The sequence below is a fragment of the Pangasianodon hypophthalmus genome, chromosome 18, assembly GCF_027358585.1.
Source record: "Pangasianodon hypophthalmus isolate fPanHyp1 chromosome 18, fPanHyp1.pri, whole genome shotgun sequence".
NCBI classification, from domain to species: Eukaryota; Metazoa; Chordata; class Actinopteri; order Siluriformes; family Pangasiidae; genus Pangasianodon; species Pangasianodon hypophthalmus.
In genome coordinates this window covers 3,971,796-3,987,738 of record NC_069727.1, presented here as the reverse complement: position 1 = coordinate 3,987,738, position 15,943 = coordinate 3,971,796, and the positions used below count along the sequence as shown (strand labels likewise).

General features: G+C 38.2%; 2 protein-coding genes across 7 annotated transcripts in view; both read left to right on the top strand.

Annotated features, from left to right (window-relative positions):
- Positions 1 to 10,463, top strand: part of col7a1l (collagen type VII alpha 1-like) — a 99,393-nt gene extending 88,930 nt beyond the window's left edge. For 4 of the 5 annotated variants that reach the window (XM_026922930.3, XM_034313198.2, XM_026922928.3 and 1 more), the window contains 8 exons: positions 732 to 848; positions 1,360 to 1,437; positions 1,537 to 1,590; positions 1,677 to 1,725; positions 2,682 to 2,864; positions 5,789 to 5,854; positions 6,503 to 6,688; positions 6,833 to 10,463. In XM_026922930.3, the coding sequence (XP_026778731.3) occupies positions 732 to 848; positions 1,360 to 1,437; positions 1,537 to 1,590; positions 1,677 to 1,725; positions 2,682 to 2,864; positions 5,789 to 5,854; positions 6,503 to 6,688; positions 6,833 to 6,846 (747 nt within the window). In that variant the 3' untranslated portion in view covers positions 6,847 to 10,463. The remainder of the gene's footprint in view (positions 1 to 731; positions 849 to 1,359; positions 1,438 to 1,536; positions 1,591 to 1,676; positions 1,726 to 2,681; positions 2,865 to 5,788; positions 5,855 to 6,502; positions 6,689 to 6,832) is intronic. The other variant, XM_034313199.2, reaches the window with a different exon arrangement.
- A 1,480-nt stretch (positions 10,464 to 11,943) lies between these two features.
- ucn3l (urocortin 3, like) lies at positions 11,944 to 13,378 on the top strand. Of its 2 annotated transcripts, none has more exons than XM_026923551.3 (2): positions 11,944 to 12,533; positions 12,733 to 13,378. In XM_026923551.3, the coding sequence occupies exon 2, from the start codon at positions 12,744 to 12,746 to the stop codon at positions 13,164 to 13,166; it is 423 nt and encodes a 140-aa protein (XP_026779352.1). In that variant the 5' UTR covers positions 11,944 to 12,533; positions 12,733 to 12,743; the 3' UTR covers positions 13,167 to 13,378. The 2 variants fall into 2 exon arrangements, with proteins under 2 accessions (XP_026779352.1, XP_026779351.1); XM_026923550.3 differs by having other exon boundaries at positions 11,946 to 12,387.
- Positions 13,379 to 15,943: the final 2,565 nt, after the last annotated feature.

The following is a 15,943-nucleotide window of genomic DNA, read 5'->3' as shown; positions in this document are numbered from 1 at the left end:
CATGTGACAAATATCTGCTATGAATCCAGCATTAACAATGTAATGCTTGGATAAAAAATTGCATCAACTTGTTGCAGGTGAAAAAATTATTTATTATATGTAGTAACTTTTTTCTCAGTTGAGAAAAACAAGTTGATGCATTTTTTATCCAAATTTTTATGTATTTTTTCAGTGCAATAAGTTGATATAATAATTATATTAAAGTTTTATAATAAAGTTTTATAAAACACTGGTCAAATGGCAAAAAGAGGATTGTGCAAATTTTTTATTTATGCTCACAATCTTCAGCCAATCGCACTGAGGGTGATAATTTAATCAATTTGCACTGATGCCACCCTGCATTTTGCACTTTTAGGTAGAAATGCAGTTGATCTTTTCTTCTTGTCATCAATAACCTTAGTATTTGTGTCATTAATTTAATTTTTGTTGACTTTTTAAGAAATTGGATATTCTATGCTTTAGATGCTTTAGCTCAAGCATCCTTGATTGGCCATGTGATTGGTCAAATTATACATTTCCTCAAATTAATAAAATATATATATTTGGCACAACACTACACCACTGTTTTAATGAAGTTTTACCCATTTTACATAAGTTATGTTTATTTTTATTTATGCTATTTTCTGTGTCTTAGATGCTTTTTTAATACACACAAATCATTAAATCAGAGATTTAGTGTAAATATTGACTACAAGTCATGTCGGAGATGCTTGTGCTGTGCTCCTCTACAGGGTCCTCCAGGTTTTCCAGGATTCCCAGGTTTTAAAGGATCGTCAGGTGCACCGGGAGCCAGTGGACCTCCTGGCCGACCTGGTCCAGTCGGACCTAAAGGGGAAGTTGGACCTAAGGTATTGGTGTGCCTAGGATAGGATACTGCACAATTCAACTGTATTGTAGCTATAGAAATGGTAAAATAGCCATGGATGTAATGATAACTTGGACAGTGCTTTAATTTGCGTGTGTTCTAGATCATTGATTGAATTATGGTAAAGGTGATGTATGTAGTGCTTAAAAGTGTTTATAGACCTATAACAATCATATTATTTTAAAGATACCTAAGAAAAACTGATTTTAAATATTTCCTGGTTCGTTTGAGTGCTTTAAGTGCTTAGGGCTTCTCATCTGTAAGTCTCTTTGGAAAAAAGTGTCAACCAAAAATGTAGCTTTCTTTATATTTTTCTGGCCCAGAAATTAGCTCCAGCCCCCAGCCAGTACAACAATCAGCTCTGCGCCCCCTCCCCTTTTTTATGACATATGAGGCATGTATTGTGACGAGAGGTGGTGGATTTGGCTTGTAGGAGCTGTATAGTGATCTTAACATTAAATCTTTTCAATGTCACATTTCATCACTTTGCTCAGGGAGAAAGAGGAAGGCGGGGCAGAGGGCAGCCTTGTCAGAGAGGCCTCCCGGGAATTCCTGGACAAAGAGGCCTAGATGTAAGCTTTCTATAAGCTTGTCATCTGTTCTACAATGAGAGGTATAGCTTACACAGCAAAACGCATGTATATTGTGATCTATGATTGTGTTCTGTCAAGGGTGAGATGGGGCTGGAAGGACGGAAAGGGGCGAAAGGAGATCCGGGGCTTACAGTGAGTTATTGTCCCTGTCTTCAATAACTGTGTAAAGAATTTTATTATTATTGTACCATTATTATCTATTTTTCTTAATCATATAGGTAGAGGAGGTGAAGGACCTGGTGACTAAAGAAGTAGTGGAAAAGTGTGGTGAGTCAACGAGAATCATTTTATAAGGAATATAACAATTGGGGTGTGCTATTATAGAAAAATAATCAACGACAGGTTGGTGTGAAGCAGCCCAGCACAACCGGAGTTACTGTTTGCGTCTGGAAGTTGATTATTTTCCTATAAACACAAAAAAAAAAAAATTAAAGATTGATACATCATTTTTATTTATTGATAATTACATTTAATGTTGTGGAATGTCTGCAAAACAAGTTCCTGTTCTCACTTACATTATAGCAGCTATAAACAGTCCTTCCCTCAACAGCCTGTTTTTTTCTCATTCTTAAAGAAAAAAATGAAACTTGTCATGTTAATCCTTAATCCAGCTCGTCAATCCACCCATATATGCAAATGTACTGTATATGACAGAGAGAAATGCACTTTGCATGCTGCGTTGTGTGCACAGTGCATAAACTGAGTGTTTAGCTCATATGCCAAGTTCATTCATAACACCCAAGCTATTAAATAAAACAGCCTAGTACATCATGTCTTGTTGGTAAAAGAAAATTTTCATTTTTTTCTAATGGGATGCAAACTAAATGCTATAGTAAAGATATACCTAATAAAGTGGCCACTAAGTGTGTGGTCAAGTGTGTGGGTGTGTGGGTGGTTCGTTATGTGCACGCTTTTGCCCCATCGGTGTGTATTTGTGCTTTTCTCTATACAGTTATGTGCTCTGAATCTCCTGCTGTTGTAGTATGAGGACCCCATGGGTTCCACCATCTGTTATGTTCCACAGTGTTCTCAGTGGAACAGACTGCTGAACTAACCAGCTTCAGAAGTCATTCACAAATGACCGCAAAAAAGGAAAAAAAATCCATTAATACAAATGAAAGATGTGACACTCATTAGTAGTAGTAGTTTTATCGTTAAAAGAGTCTGAAATGAGAATGAGGTTCTAACACTATCCAGACATTTCTGTCTTCTGTTCAATCAAGGGAAAGATCAAGCATACCTTCTTGTGATGAACACCAAAGAAGAAGAAAAGAATATTCTGAAGGAGGACAAGGGAACGGAGGAGTCTCCTCTCGTTCACATGGACGAGGAGAAAGAGGAGCAAACCACTGCTTCACCCATTGTTTCACAAACTGAACCAAACTTAGTGTATGACAATATCACAGGTGAGAATGCTGATAATTGGTGGAGCGATTCCAAGCTTTTGGGAATGGATATAGGCAGCAGCAGGGGCAGGATTCTCTCCATGGTCGAAAAAACTCCAAAAGGTCCCTTATAAGGGTGATAAATTGCCCTGCCGTTGCAGTGGAGAAAGTATGATGCCCTAATGGCTGCCCTTCAAATGGAAATAAAACAGAAAATGTGCAAGAAAACGTGATGAAGTGCCTGCCAGGGTGCCCCTCGAGTGGAGAAAATGAGATGAAGTGCCCTATAGTCGCACCTGCACGTGAGAAAATGAGATGAAGTGCCCTATAGTCTCCCCTACATTTGATAGAATGAGATGAAGTGCCCTATAGTCTCCCCTGCATTTGAGAGAATGAGATGAAGTGCCCTATAGTCTCCACTACATTTGAGAGAATGAGATGAAGTACCCTATAGTCTCCACTACATGTGAGAAAATGAGATGAAGTGCCCTATAGTCTCCCCTACATGTGAGAAAATGAGATGAAGTGCCCTATAGTCTCCACTACATGTGAGAAAATGAGATGAAGTGCCCTATAGTCTCCCCTACATTTGAAAGAATGAGATGAAGTACCCTATAGTCTCCCCTACATTTGAGAGAATAAGATGAAGTGCCCTATAGTCTCACCTACATTTGAGAGAATGAGATGAAGTGCCCTATAGTCTCCCCTACATTTGAAAGAATGAGATGAAGTACCCTATAGTCTCCCCTACATATGAGAGAATGAGATGAAGTGCCCTATAGTCTCCCCTACATGTGAGAAAATGAGATGAAGTGCCCTATAGTCTCACCTACATATAAGAAAATGAGATGAAGTGCCCTATAGTCTCCGCTACATGTGAGAAAATGAGACGAAGTGCCCTATAGTCTCCTGTACATGTGAGAAAATGAGATGAAGTGCCCTGTAGTCTCCCCTACATGTGAGAAAATGAGATGAAGTGCCCTGTAGTCTCCCCTACATGTGAGAAAATGAGACGAAGTGCCCTATAGTCTCCACTACATGTGAGAAAATGAGAAGAAGTGCCCTATAGTCTCCTGTACATGTGAGAAAATGAGACGAAGTGCCCTATAGTCTCCCGTACATGTGAGAAAATGAGACGAAGTGCCCTATAGTCTCCCCTACATTTGAGAGAATGAGAAGAAGTGCCCTATAGTCTCCCCTACATTTGAGAGAATGAGATGAAGTGCCCTATAGTCTCCCCTACATTTGAGAGAATGAGAAGAAGTGCCCTATAGTCTCCCCTACATTTGAGAGAATGAGAAGAAGTGCCCTATAGTCTCCTTTACATGTGAGAAAATGAGACGAAGTGCCCTATAGTCTCCCCTACATTTGAGAGAATGAGAAGAAGTGCCCTATAGTCTCCTTTACATGTGAGAAAATGAGACGAAGTGCCCTGTAGTCTCCCCTACATGTGAGAAAATGAGATGAAGTGCCCTATAGTCTCCTGTACATGTGAGAAAATGAGACGAAGTGCCCTATAGTCTCCCGTACATGTGAGAAAATGAGACGAAGTGCCCTATAGTCTCCCCTACATTTGAGAGAATGAGATGAAGTGCCCTATAGTCTCCCCTACATTTGAGAGAATGAGAAGAAGTGCCCTATAGTCTCCCCTACATTTGAGAGAATGAGAAGAAGTGCCCTATAGTCTCCCCTACATTTGAGAGAATGAGAAGAAGTGCCCTATAGTCTCCTTTACATGTGAGAGAACGAGATGAAGTGGCTTCTAGGTGCTCTATGTTTGAGAAAATCTGAGTTATAGAAAACGTGATTTAATGCCCTCTAGGTACCTTTTTTATTTTTTTTGCCCCTCCCCTCAGACCGTCCGTGTCCAGCCCTGGATTTAACCCTAATAAAACATGTCAGTGTAATGTACAAGGATACCTCTTACCCTTATATTACACTGACATTTTCATTTCATTACATTTCCTTATATTTTTAAGTAAATTATTATTTAGTTTATCATTTACTATTTGTCATGGGCAGTTTTAGTCGTAAGTTTTTAACACAAAGAAGCTGAGTCAGCAAGTAAGAAGTCACTTTCATTTCCATGCGTACAGTAAACGAGTATCTGATATAAGCATACTGTTAATTCAGATTCAAACATGGTGATGTCACACGTGTTGTCACACACTTCTAATACGATCTCAATCACCTCAAAACCAGCAAAAGGAAAGCTGAAAAGAAAGAAAAAATCAGTAGCTTCGTACTTGATAGTAAATTCACTACAGAGACTAAAGATAATTATGACAATACGTTTACAGGAGCTTTAACAAGTCTAGCCAAATCATCCTTGAAAGTTTTCATGCTGTGCTCTTCCACTAATGTCCCAGGGAAGCAGGAAGCTGTGACAAAGTGTGGATGTTGAGTTTCTGACAACCCTGAGGCCTGGCAGTGGCAAATCAGCCCTAAACCAACAGGCTGGCTTTCATTAAAACAGGATTTAACTGTATATTATAATTGTGCTGCTAAGTAATGCTACCAAATCCGTGTTAATTTAGGATATTCGGATGTAATGACAAAATAAGAAAAGAAATTAAAATTTGTTAAATGCTTTCCAATATATATATATATATATTTATCAAGAGACATGAGGAACGGGAGATGAAGAAAAAGTTAGAAGACAACTTGTTTTGCTGCATTTGTTAAATCCTGTTGAGTCTCGCTATTATTAGTGTATAAAAAAAGGAATCTTGTGTCAGTGTTTAAATGTCACACACACACACACAGAGAGAGAGAGAGAGAGAGAGAGAGAGAGAGTACTGGCATTTAAGAAGATGGCCTTTCGATCATTAGAGTGTAAAAAGGCCTCTGTGAACCTTTAATTCTTGAGTTGAGTAAATGGAACCACTCAGCTGTACCAAGTGTACAGAAGATTAATATGCTGATAAATATTTTTTACCTCACAGGAACTGAAAACCAAGAGGGAAAGCAGACTCAGAGAGACCGAAGACACGCCCTCAAGGTGACACCAGGTAAGATAGTGGGCATAATTTTATCTATCTATCTATCTATATCTTTTTTTAATATATGAGTCTTCTTTCTTCAAAATTGAAGAGGTCCAAAAACGGTTGTTTCTCTTCTGAGTTTAACATTTAAACAACTGCCAATTCATCTTCAAAATTATGAATTCATCATTTTCAGGTATCTCTCTTGCAAAAATATGTGGACACTGTTGTACACCAAATCACAGGCATATTTTACCATCCGTTAACCTGATGTGCAAATGCCGTAACATCTAAACCAAGCTCCATATATTAATATTACTATTACTACTAGTATTACTACCACTACTACTACTTCTGCTACTATTACTGCTACCATTACCACTATTATTTCTATCACTTTGAGATTTTTTATATTACTACTAATATTATTACTACAATTACTATGACTACTAATACTGTTACTATTACTACTACCACTGCTACTACTACTACTAATACTAGCACTCATATTATTATTATTATTATTATTATTATTATTATTATTTCTACTATTACTGTTACTACTAATACTAATCCTACGATTATTACCATGGCTACTTCTACTTCTACTATTACTACTACTCCACAGTACAAAATACACCTAATAATATAATGTATTGTTGACCGCCTGTGCAGCGTCTGCCCCAGAGGTCTGTCTTGAGCCAATGTTCGAGGGCCACTGCTCTGAGTACGTGTTGCTCTGGTACTTCCACCAGAGCTCTGGAGCGTGCCGGCCCTTCATCTACAGCGGCTGTGGAGGAAACAGAAACCGATTCAGCACGAAGCAGGACTGTCAGACTTACTGCAGTCTGGGGCAGAGAGGTAATGAATCATTCACAACCAATACACTGAAAAATAACAATCAGAATTGTCAGATTTATTAATTAATTAGTAAAATATGCAGGTTTGCTATGAATCTGCCTTTTAAAAGATGTGTGTGTGTGTGTGTGTGTGTTGTTTACTCAGATTCTGGGTCCTGATGACAGCACTTGCTGATGGGAAACAACTTTAGCAGCCATTTTTTCCAGTGATTAATGTTGTTCTTTTGTATATTTTGTTACTTTTATGACTTGGTAGTTATTTTCAAGTGACTTTCTGTCCTTGCTGTATATTAATTTTTTTTTATCCATCTGGAATTGTCTTGAATGTATTTAATTTCTCGTCTGTGAACACTGTACATCATATTTGCATACTAAGAGCCATACATTGTTGCACTGTGATATCAGTACGCAATTATTGCCTTTGAAATAATGTGATCATAGAAGTCCTTTTCTAAATGTTTACTGCACCATTTCAGTACATTTATACATGATTTAAATTACACAGTCACTATGATCAACATGTTGTGGTCATTTTGCACTAACAGCTCTGTTTAGTTAAAAATCATTAAACTTTAGCTAGTTAATTTTCTATTTCTAAGGATATTCAAATGGCTTCATAGAGGCACTATTGGGAAATTATGATGCTCACTGCGTATGTGTGTGTGTGTGTGTGTAAATGCGTGGGTTTATGTCGTGACCTCTCTCACACTTGCTTTCATACAGTTCTATGAGCTTCATCCTGCGTATAAACGGTGCCATATTGGCTTTGCTTCAACTCAATTTGTTGAGTCGTGTCTGGAGAGAGTCTCCTGGGGCCAGACAGAGAATCCTCAAAGAACTGGACGTTTTTAGTGTGTGTCTGAGTTTGTGTGTGTATGTGTTTGTGTGTATGCCAATAGGCTATGGCTATGCCAATTTCTCTCATTAGTTTCACACACTTTTCTAGCCTGAGGTTCTTCTACAAGGAAAAAGGTGGTAATTTCCAATTCCATCCATATCTAATAATCTAATAAGATTTCACTGTGTGTTTTCCTGCTTCTCTTCTGTGCATTTTGTCCATACAGTGTGGGCCAGCACTCCAGATGAAGGCACAACAGGAAGAACAAGTCTCCAAGGACAGATAATGTGTTCTAGGGGATCCCCGGGCTGAACACGACCGAGAGACAGAGAGACAGAGAGAGAGAGAGAGAGAGAGAGAGAGAGAGAGAGAGAGTGATGCAAGGAATAGACTGCAGAATTATGCACTCATCCTATTCTACAATACAGTATGCAATTTGTTTGCTACCTGGAACAAAACATTAGTCATATTCCACCAATAGCAGCGTCGGTAGATTGCGCACCTAGACGAATGTAACTCCGCGGAAAAGTTACCTTTTGTGCTCCAAACAGAACACACACTCCTGCGTTTTAGTTTGACACTTATAGGGTCCTTGGGGCTAAATCGGTGTGTGACTTGTTTAACGAGTCTGATGAAACACTTGGACATCAGAACTCAATTGCAGAGAAAGCATGTTGGATGATTTGGAACAGCAGGTGAAACACAGCAATAGACCACTGTCTGGAGCTGAAGTGCACCAGTCAGTGGAGGAGTGGGCTAAAACTGACAGGAACTATCTTAAGAAAGTAGTGGCATCACCTTAATCAGACCAGACTGGTGCCATAAAGGGAAGCGCAACCGAGTATTGGGGAAAGAAAATTCATTCACAGAGATAAACTGTGTTCATTTATCTTCAACATTTGCTTTATTCTGGTCAGGGTCGGAATAGATCCGAAGCCTGTCCTGAGATGGGAAGCGAGTCCAACACAGGGAATCATACACATATACACACACACACACACACTAATTTACCACTAGGGACCATTTAAGAAAACAATCCACCTACTGTACTGGCATGTTTTTAGGAGGTGGGAGGAACCTGGAGAATCCGTATAGACACAAATAGAACATGCACAACTCACCACAGAGAGTAGACTCAGGATCAATCCACACACCCTGGAGCTATGAGGCATAAACAGAACCACCACGGAAGCACCACCGTAAAGCCCTCAAGCCAAAATGAATATATAAAATAAATAAAACATGCTGTAAGTGATATTTGTGGTCAAACACAAGGACACTAGGATATGCTATAAATATTTAACATGATTTTTTTTAAATCTCTAAAGTTTTCTTGAGTTGTGTAAATCTTTCTGGAAAACACTGGTTTTAAAATGAAAAAGCTTTCGCTGAGGAGAATAACTCGCTTGGAGACACTTGTAGAGGATCCTGATCCACTCATCCATACAGAACTCCTTTATAACATTAGATCTGTGCATGTGGCTGCCTTTTGTGCCCCGCAAACACTATCCTGTTAAAAGAGCCATCAACAGATCATCTTAACCTCCTGGCAGAGGCAGCCGGCTATTCGATGAAAATATCATGTATTTTTTAGCAGAATTCATGTCATTAATCTTTTCAAATGATGAGTACAACCCCAAATCATGGGTTTACTTTACTTTACTTTACTCATACTACTGCAGTCCCTGTTTCTCTTGCCAAGCATGCAGATGGTATGCATTATATTATATATATATACTATATAAAATGCTGACGTTTGACGTGAACGTACACGTACCCATGGGTGATCATTAAGCCAGCCTTTTGACCTAACCAGTCTTCTTTCGGATGTGCTTTAATGACAAAACCCCTTAATTGCTGTTCATGCTGATGGACTACAAAGCAAATAGGTCTTAGGGGTTATAAATATTTAGATAATTAGACTGTACCTAACCTTGAGTATGCCATAATGTCACTTCCTGTAGAGTATTCCTAGTTTCTATTATTAAATGTGAAGCGTTTATTGATGTTTTTTTTATTGATAGCAACACATTAGAAAAATGATGAAAAATTAAACAAAAACATGGTCTTATACTAAATGTACATTTACATCTACATTTACGGCATTTGGCAGACGCCCTTATCCAGAGCAACTTACAATAGTGCTTTGAAGTCTATCAAAAATACATTCTGAGACTAAATCTAATAGTCTACTTTTCTTTATAAGCATATCTCTTTAAAATGTTGCCTTAAGTCATATGCTGTGATGTCACGATAAACTAGGAGGTGTGGCTTACTTGTGACATGATTTCTCCAATTCGTGTGAACAAATGCCATGTGCTCATGTTTTGCTTCCTTTTCTAGGCCCGTCTTTATCATTGATTTGTTACCCGATTGTGTTCACCTGTTCTGTGTTAGCCCTTGATTAGTTTGTCTATGTGTACTGTATGTGTTGTGTCAAAATCTTAGCAAAGGTCTTTCATTGTACTTCCTGGTTTTGACAAAGATTAAGGATTATCCTTGTTTAAGTTTGTCTGCCTGTGACCTTTGCTGTGGATTCTGATTTCGATTCTTGGATTATCCCAAATAAGGCCACTACCGAGTTTACGCACTTGTGTCCTACCACACCCTCTCCTCTCAGCATGTTACATTTTGATTGATATGCTGTCAAAGTGCATTACTGTGCATGTTTATTCTGTACTAGCTAATAGGAGAGCAGTAAAAAATATATAAGAACTAATAAATGTTTGGTTTTTGAGCACAGATAGTGGTGAGAGGAAAACTGGATGAAGTTTATCAACCATAAAGATTTTCAAATCCTGTTTCTACTACAGTAAAGTACTTGAAAAAATGTCATTGATGTATTTGTCTTAAAGCTTGACTTATTGTGAAACTGCTACACATACGGCTGTGAGGTTGTAGAGAGCAGTGTTCACTCTGATGGAAGGCTGGTTTTCATTTTAGCTAAAGTTTTAGAGTTTTTTTCTTTTTTGTTTTTTTTAAACATTAAGTGTTATTTGTCTCTCTTCTCCCGGCAAGTCAGTACTTCATCACAGAGCGTTTTTCTGATTGTGTCACGGTTTTCAGGAACTCTTAACGCAGAAGGAGTTTGACCAAAAAAGGCGTCACAGCAGGAATTATAAGTAGCTGGAATTGCCCTTTTTGAATATCAAAAATTATTCATTATTTATTTAATAAACACCTTGCTGGCAAATTGACCACTTTGCCAAAAATTGTGTGCCTGATATGAATCATGTTTCTGTCACAGACCGCAGCTCAGTTTACTTTTACTGGATGGACATGGTTTTGCTTCCTATTTTTTTTAATCAAGAAAGAAATAAGTTAGCAAAGTCACTTTAGATGTTGTTAGTGATGTGTTAAATTAATTCCCCAAACTAAAATGTCACCATGCTCACTGTATCGGTTAGTGACTCATTTTTGCTGTAAAAAGACTCAAAATATGGTGAATGTTGCTACGATAAAACTAATAACAGTAAACAATACAAGTTTTTGCATGCTTTCAAGCCGAGCAGTTTACCATTTTAATACTTGTGTGACATATTTTACCAAATAGTTTGTTTATTTCCATTTGGAAATCATTAATGTTAGATATTTACATTGTTAAAAATACCTGTTAGCATTATATTTTGTTGTAATTACATTTAGAGTAGCTTAGGCTTATCTTGTTTAGCTTTCTCCTTTTTCCATTTTCTCCAGGATTTTATTTTCACGCTGGTTTCTCTTCTGCAGATTCAAAACGGTTCACTTCACTGACCTGAGACACTTCACACATCTTTCACATGTAGTGAACGTCTCACATAGAGCACATGTTTTTATTTGTCTGTGATTTTTTTGCACCTGATTCATTTATTTGAGCCTATAGCGCATTTGGTTTTATTTTCACACATGATTTTTGCATGATTCTTCTTTCTCACAAGAAGGGCATGTGATTTTATTTTTCAGATGTGAGTTTCCTCAGGAGTAATTCTTTTTCACATGTGATCACATGTTTACATGAGTTCACTCTCAGGCCATGACATGTTGAAATGCACTATCACATGGGGTTTTTCTTCACATATTACTCCCATAATCACAAAAAAAAACATATGATGGAGTAAAATGTCCATGTTTCAGCAAATAGAAGCAATAGCACAGTTAAAAGACAGCAAGTGACAATCAGAAGAGCTGCACAGTAAAATCAAATTAGCATAATATTCAGACAATAAAATAAAAATAAAAACAACACAACTAAGAAACCAAATAGTTTAAATAAAACAAGAGAGAGAGAGAGAAAGAGAGAGAGAGAGAGAGAGAGAGAGAGCAAAGACAAAGACAATCAATAAGCCACAAAAAAACCAGATAGATAGATAGATAGATAGATAGAAGCATATATTTTCTCAGAGCACTACCTCAGATTGATCACAGTGCAGTGACTTGAATATGTGACTAAGCAAGTGAAGAAGATGTGAAGGAGGAGAAGTTGTTAAACTCCATCATTAGCGTGCGTTACGCGCTAGATGTAGTGAATAATGAACGAGTCGAGACCTGAGAAAGAGAAAGTTTATGAATCGTGCCCATCCCTGAACATTTTGCTGAGTATTTGCAGCAGTTTGGGACGTGTGACGTTACTGCTGGTGTAATTGGGCTGTGCTAAATGCCACCCCGCCGCGTGGACTCTCCGTCCACACGCCATCTGCTTTAGTTTGAGTTGAGGAAGCGCGCTGTGCGCATTAGCCAACCCAACTTTGTGCTGCATGCAACTCTGAGTGAGTGGCTTCACGTCCATTTTTCGCACTTCTTCTCCATTCACTTGGTTAGTTTCACCCGGGATCTGTTCTTCAGCTGATCAGAGTTTGGAGCAGTGTCCTTATCCAGCGCAGCAGGTACCTTTAATAACTACTTCGTGCGTTTTGCGCGCAGTGGCACTGAAGAGCCGCGTCACTATTTAAGCACAGGACAGACAGCTGCGTAGCACTTTGGCTTCTTCCTGATTCCTTGTACAAAGCTAAACCCTGTGTTACTGATTAAGGTAATACACTATAAGGTGTATATCCAGTAGTTTACTTTTTTGAAGGATTTTGGACACGAGTTAAGATTTTGTCTCTACTGGGTAGGGCTGTGTAATTACATGATCGTGGCCAGTTTTAGGGATCCACTCAGCTGTGTTGTAAATCTCCAGTGCTGTGTTTTAAAAGCAAGCTCTAAACGTGCGTCTTTCCACCCGACAGGAGAGTAGAAGATGCAGCCGCTGAGGACTCTCCTCCTCGTACTGGCCGTGCTCTGCACTCCGGTCTCCAGCCTCTGTTTGCGCGCGTACGGCACCGACTCGGGCTTCCTCTGCGACGGCGAGCTGCTTTCCAGCGCGAACGCGGACGAGGGACGAGTCGTGAACGCGCCCTACGACGGCGAGGAGTCGTCCGAGGAGTCGCGAGAGAGGCGGACTTTACCCGGCTCCAGCTACAAGTTTCTGAGCCACACCTTGCTCAGGAGCAAGATGTACGGCAACGGTGCGCGGAGTGACCGGCGCAGCAGGGTGACTCTGTCCCTGGACGTGCCCACCAACCTGATGAACGCGCTCTTCGACATCGCCAGAGCCAAAAGCCTGCGCGCCAAAGCTGCGCACAACGCGCGCCTCATGGCGCAGATCGGCAAGAGGAGGTGAACCTCCTGCGCGCTCCCTGGGCTTTTTGCTTTTTTTTTTTTTTTTTTAATTGTGTGTGTTAATTAATATTATTTGATTGCCTCGAGTATTAGCAATAACATACAGTGCAGCACGGACATGTAAGTGAGTTGAACAGAGATGTATAAATCTAGTTTGGGGACACTCAGAAATGCTTAACGTGGCTTTCATGAATAAATTTATTTTTTAAAACATTTCCAGATTCTGTGTATGGTTTATATATTACTCAGAAATGCATGTCATATACATGTTGACTTCTTCAAAATAATAAAAAGTAAATGCTCTGCCCCTGTGTAGGAATACAATGCAGCAAAATGTGCACAAGGAAAAAGTCATTTAAAATAAATCATAAAAAATACAGATGTTTTCATAAATACATTTTTTAACATTTAAATGTTTAACTCTGATGACCAGAATTAGAAAACAAAACAACTCTCCCTCCCTCTCTCTCTCTCTCTCTCTCTATATATATATATATATATGTATATATATATATATATATATATATATATATATATATATATATATATATATATATATATATATATATACACACACACACAAACACACACACACACACACATATATATATATATATATATATATATATATATATATATATATATATATATATATATATATATAGCTGTACCCTATTAAAGATGTACCCTATATTACCCTATCAATATATTAAACTTGATTTAGGTTTTTGTGTAGAAAGTTTGGACTGGAGACATGCTGCACTGAGAATGGAAACAGGTCTAATATATATAGAGAGCAACAGTTTTGGAGGTGATTTACATCTGATATTTTCCCAAAAACAGTTATAAATGTAGACACTATGCATGAAAGGGTTAATGCACCAAAACAACAAAGTGACTACACATCTCTCTCACAGTCTACACTTTTCACTGACCAAAAGACCAAACAGTAATCGAAAAACCAGACGATGATTTACAGCTTAACATGAATGAATGTGTTAAAACAGTGGCCTGGACATACCAACGTTTCTCCCACACTTTACTGATCATCACTGCTGTCTACACTCTCAGAGAAAGCATGCTAAAGAGTACTATTCTTCTGATAGTAGCCTTCATTCTTGGCAAAAAGGGTACTAAACTGTTTCTTTGTCAGGTATCCTCAAGGGTACATCTCTGGTACCTTTAATGTGTATCTTTTACCATGAAAAAGTGCATGTGGCATACCTTTAATGTATTAATCTAAATAAAGGAGCATCAGTGGTCCTTAATGTCTAATTACATTAGTACCTTTTTAAAGACACACTTATATCCACGATTCTATGTAATTGATACACACTACAGGTATCTATGTACCCTTGTGGTACCACCACAGTAACAGTGAAAGGTATAGTTTAGTACCCTTTTCCCAGAGTGAAGGCTACAATGAAACGAACGACCCCATAAACTAAAGATAAAGATAAAGATAATCTGTTAGAAATGAAAAAATCTGCTAAGATTATAAACACTATCAGTGGAATGATCCTAGAAACTAAATATAAAGATGTGGCGTCACATGGTTGTTGTTTTCGTATATTAAGCAACGTTAAGCTTTATTCACATTAAGTGTTTACGAATGTACCGTTTATTTTGCTGAAAAGACACCGAACCTGTTAGTTTGTTAGTTTCTATGCTGCATTGCAGACAAATAGCATGGCGGAGAACCAAGCCTACATCCCAGACCAGATACTAGCGTACTTGTACAATAGTATGCACTGTATTTGATGATGCTGTAATGCTGTTTAGGTCATAACCTAAAAATGCTGTACTGTTGTCTCTGGGCAATAAATATTTATTGAGCTGAAGTCATGTGCAATGGTTTGTTCTAAAGATCTTCAACTGATGCTTTTCTCCAAGGAGAAGTGCACCAGTTGGATTTAACTTCTCCAACTAACCTGTAGATCCTTCATTACCAGTCTAAGATTCAATCAGCTCTCTACAGTCCCATAAATTCCACTTAGAAAGTAATTCTTGAATGTCTGAAAACTTGTAAAACCACATGGAGCATTTAACTGCAACCTAGCAAGCGTTCCAAGATATAATTCAATTTCATTTTATTTGTATAGCGCTTTTAACAATGGACACTTTCACAAAGCAGCTTTACAGAAATATATATAAAGTCCAGATATACATTTTACATTTATAAGTTTATCACTAATGAGCGAGTCAGAGTCAGAGGCAAGGCGAGGTGGCAAGGAAAAAACCCCTGAGAGGACATGAGGAAGAAACTTTGAGAGGAACCAGACTCAGAAGGAAACCCACCCTCATCTGGGTGACACCGGATAGTGCGATTATAAATAAATCCCTTCTATAACTGTGTACTATAGCATTAAAAAGTGCTGATTGTGTAAACAGGAACTTATGAGCAACTTATGAATATGAGCATCAGAGTTCTTTCTTAGCAAAGGTCTTTCATTGGCTATGCTATTCAAGTTATCAACTGTCCAAAGATGGAGACTTGAGTGCAAAACTGTTCATAACATACACTTTTATATCCATGTTCTCTATTGTGTGTCTTCCTTTAGGTTCTTTAGAGCTCTTTAGCTAGAAAATGTGATGTGTTTTTAAGCAGAACACTAAATGTAGCTGCTTTAAGGTCAAGCACATGGATGAAACTAAATCCAAGTCAAAAAGCCTTTATTTCTTTTTTTTCATAATCAGCATGGAATTTTAGAGAAAAAACTCGCCCCATGGATTTATCAAGATTTATCAAGAGCTTATAATAATCATTCAGACATCACT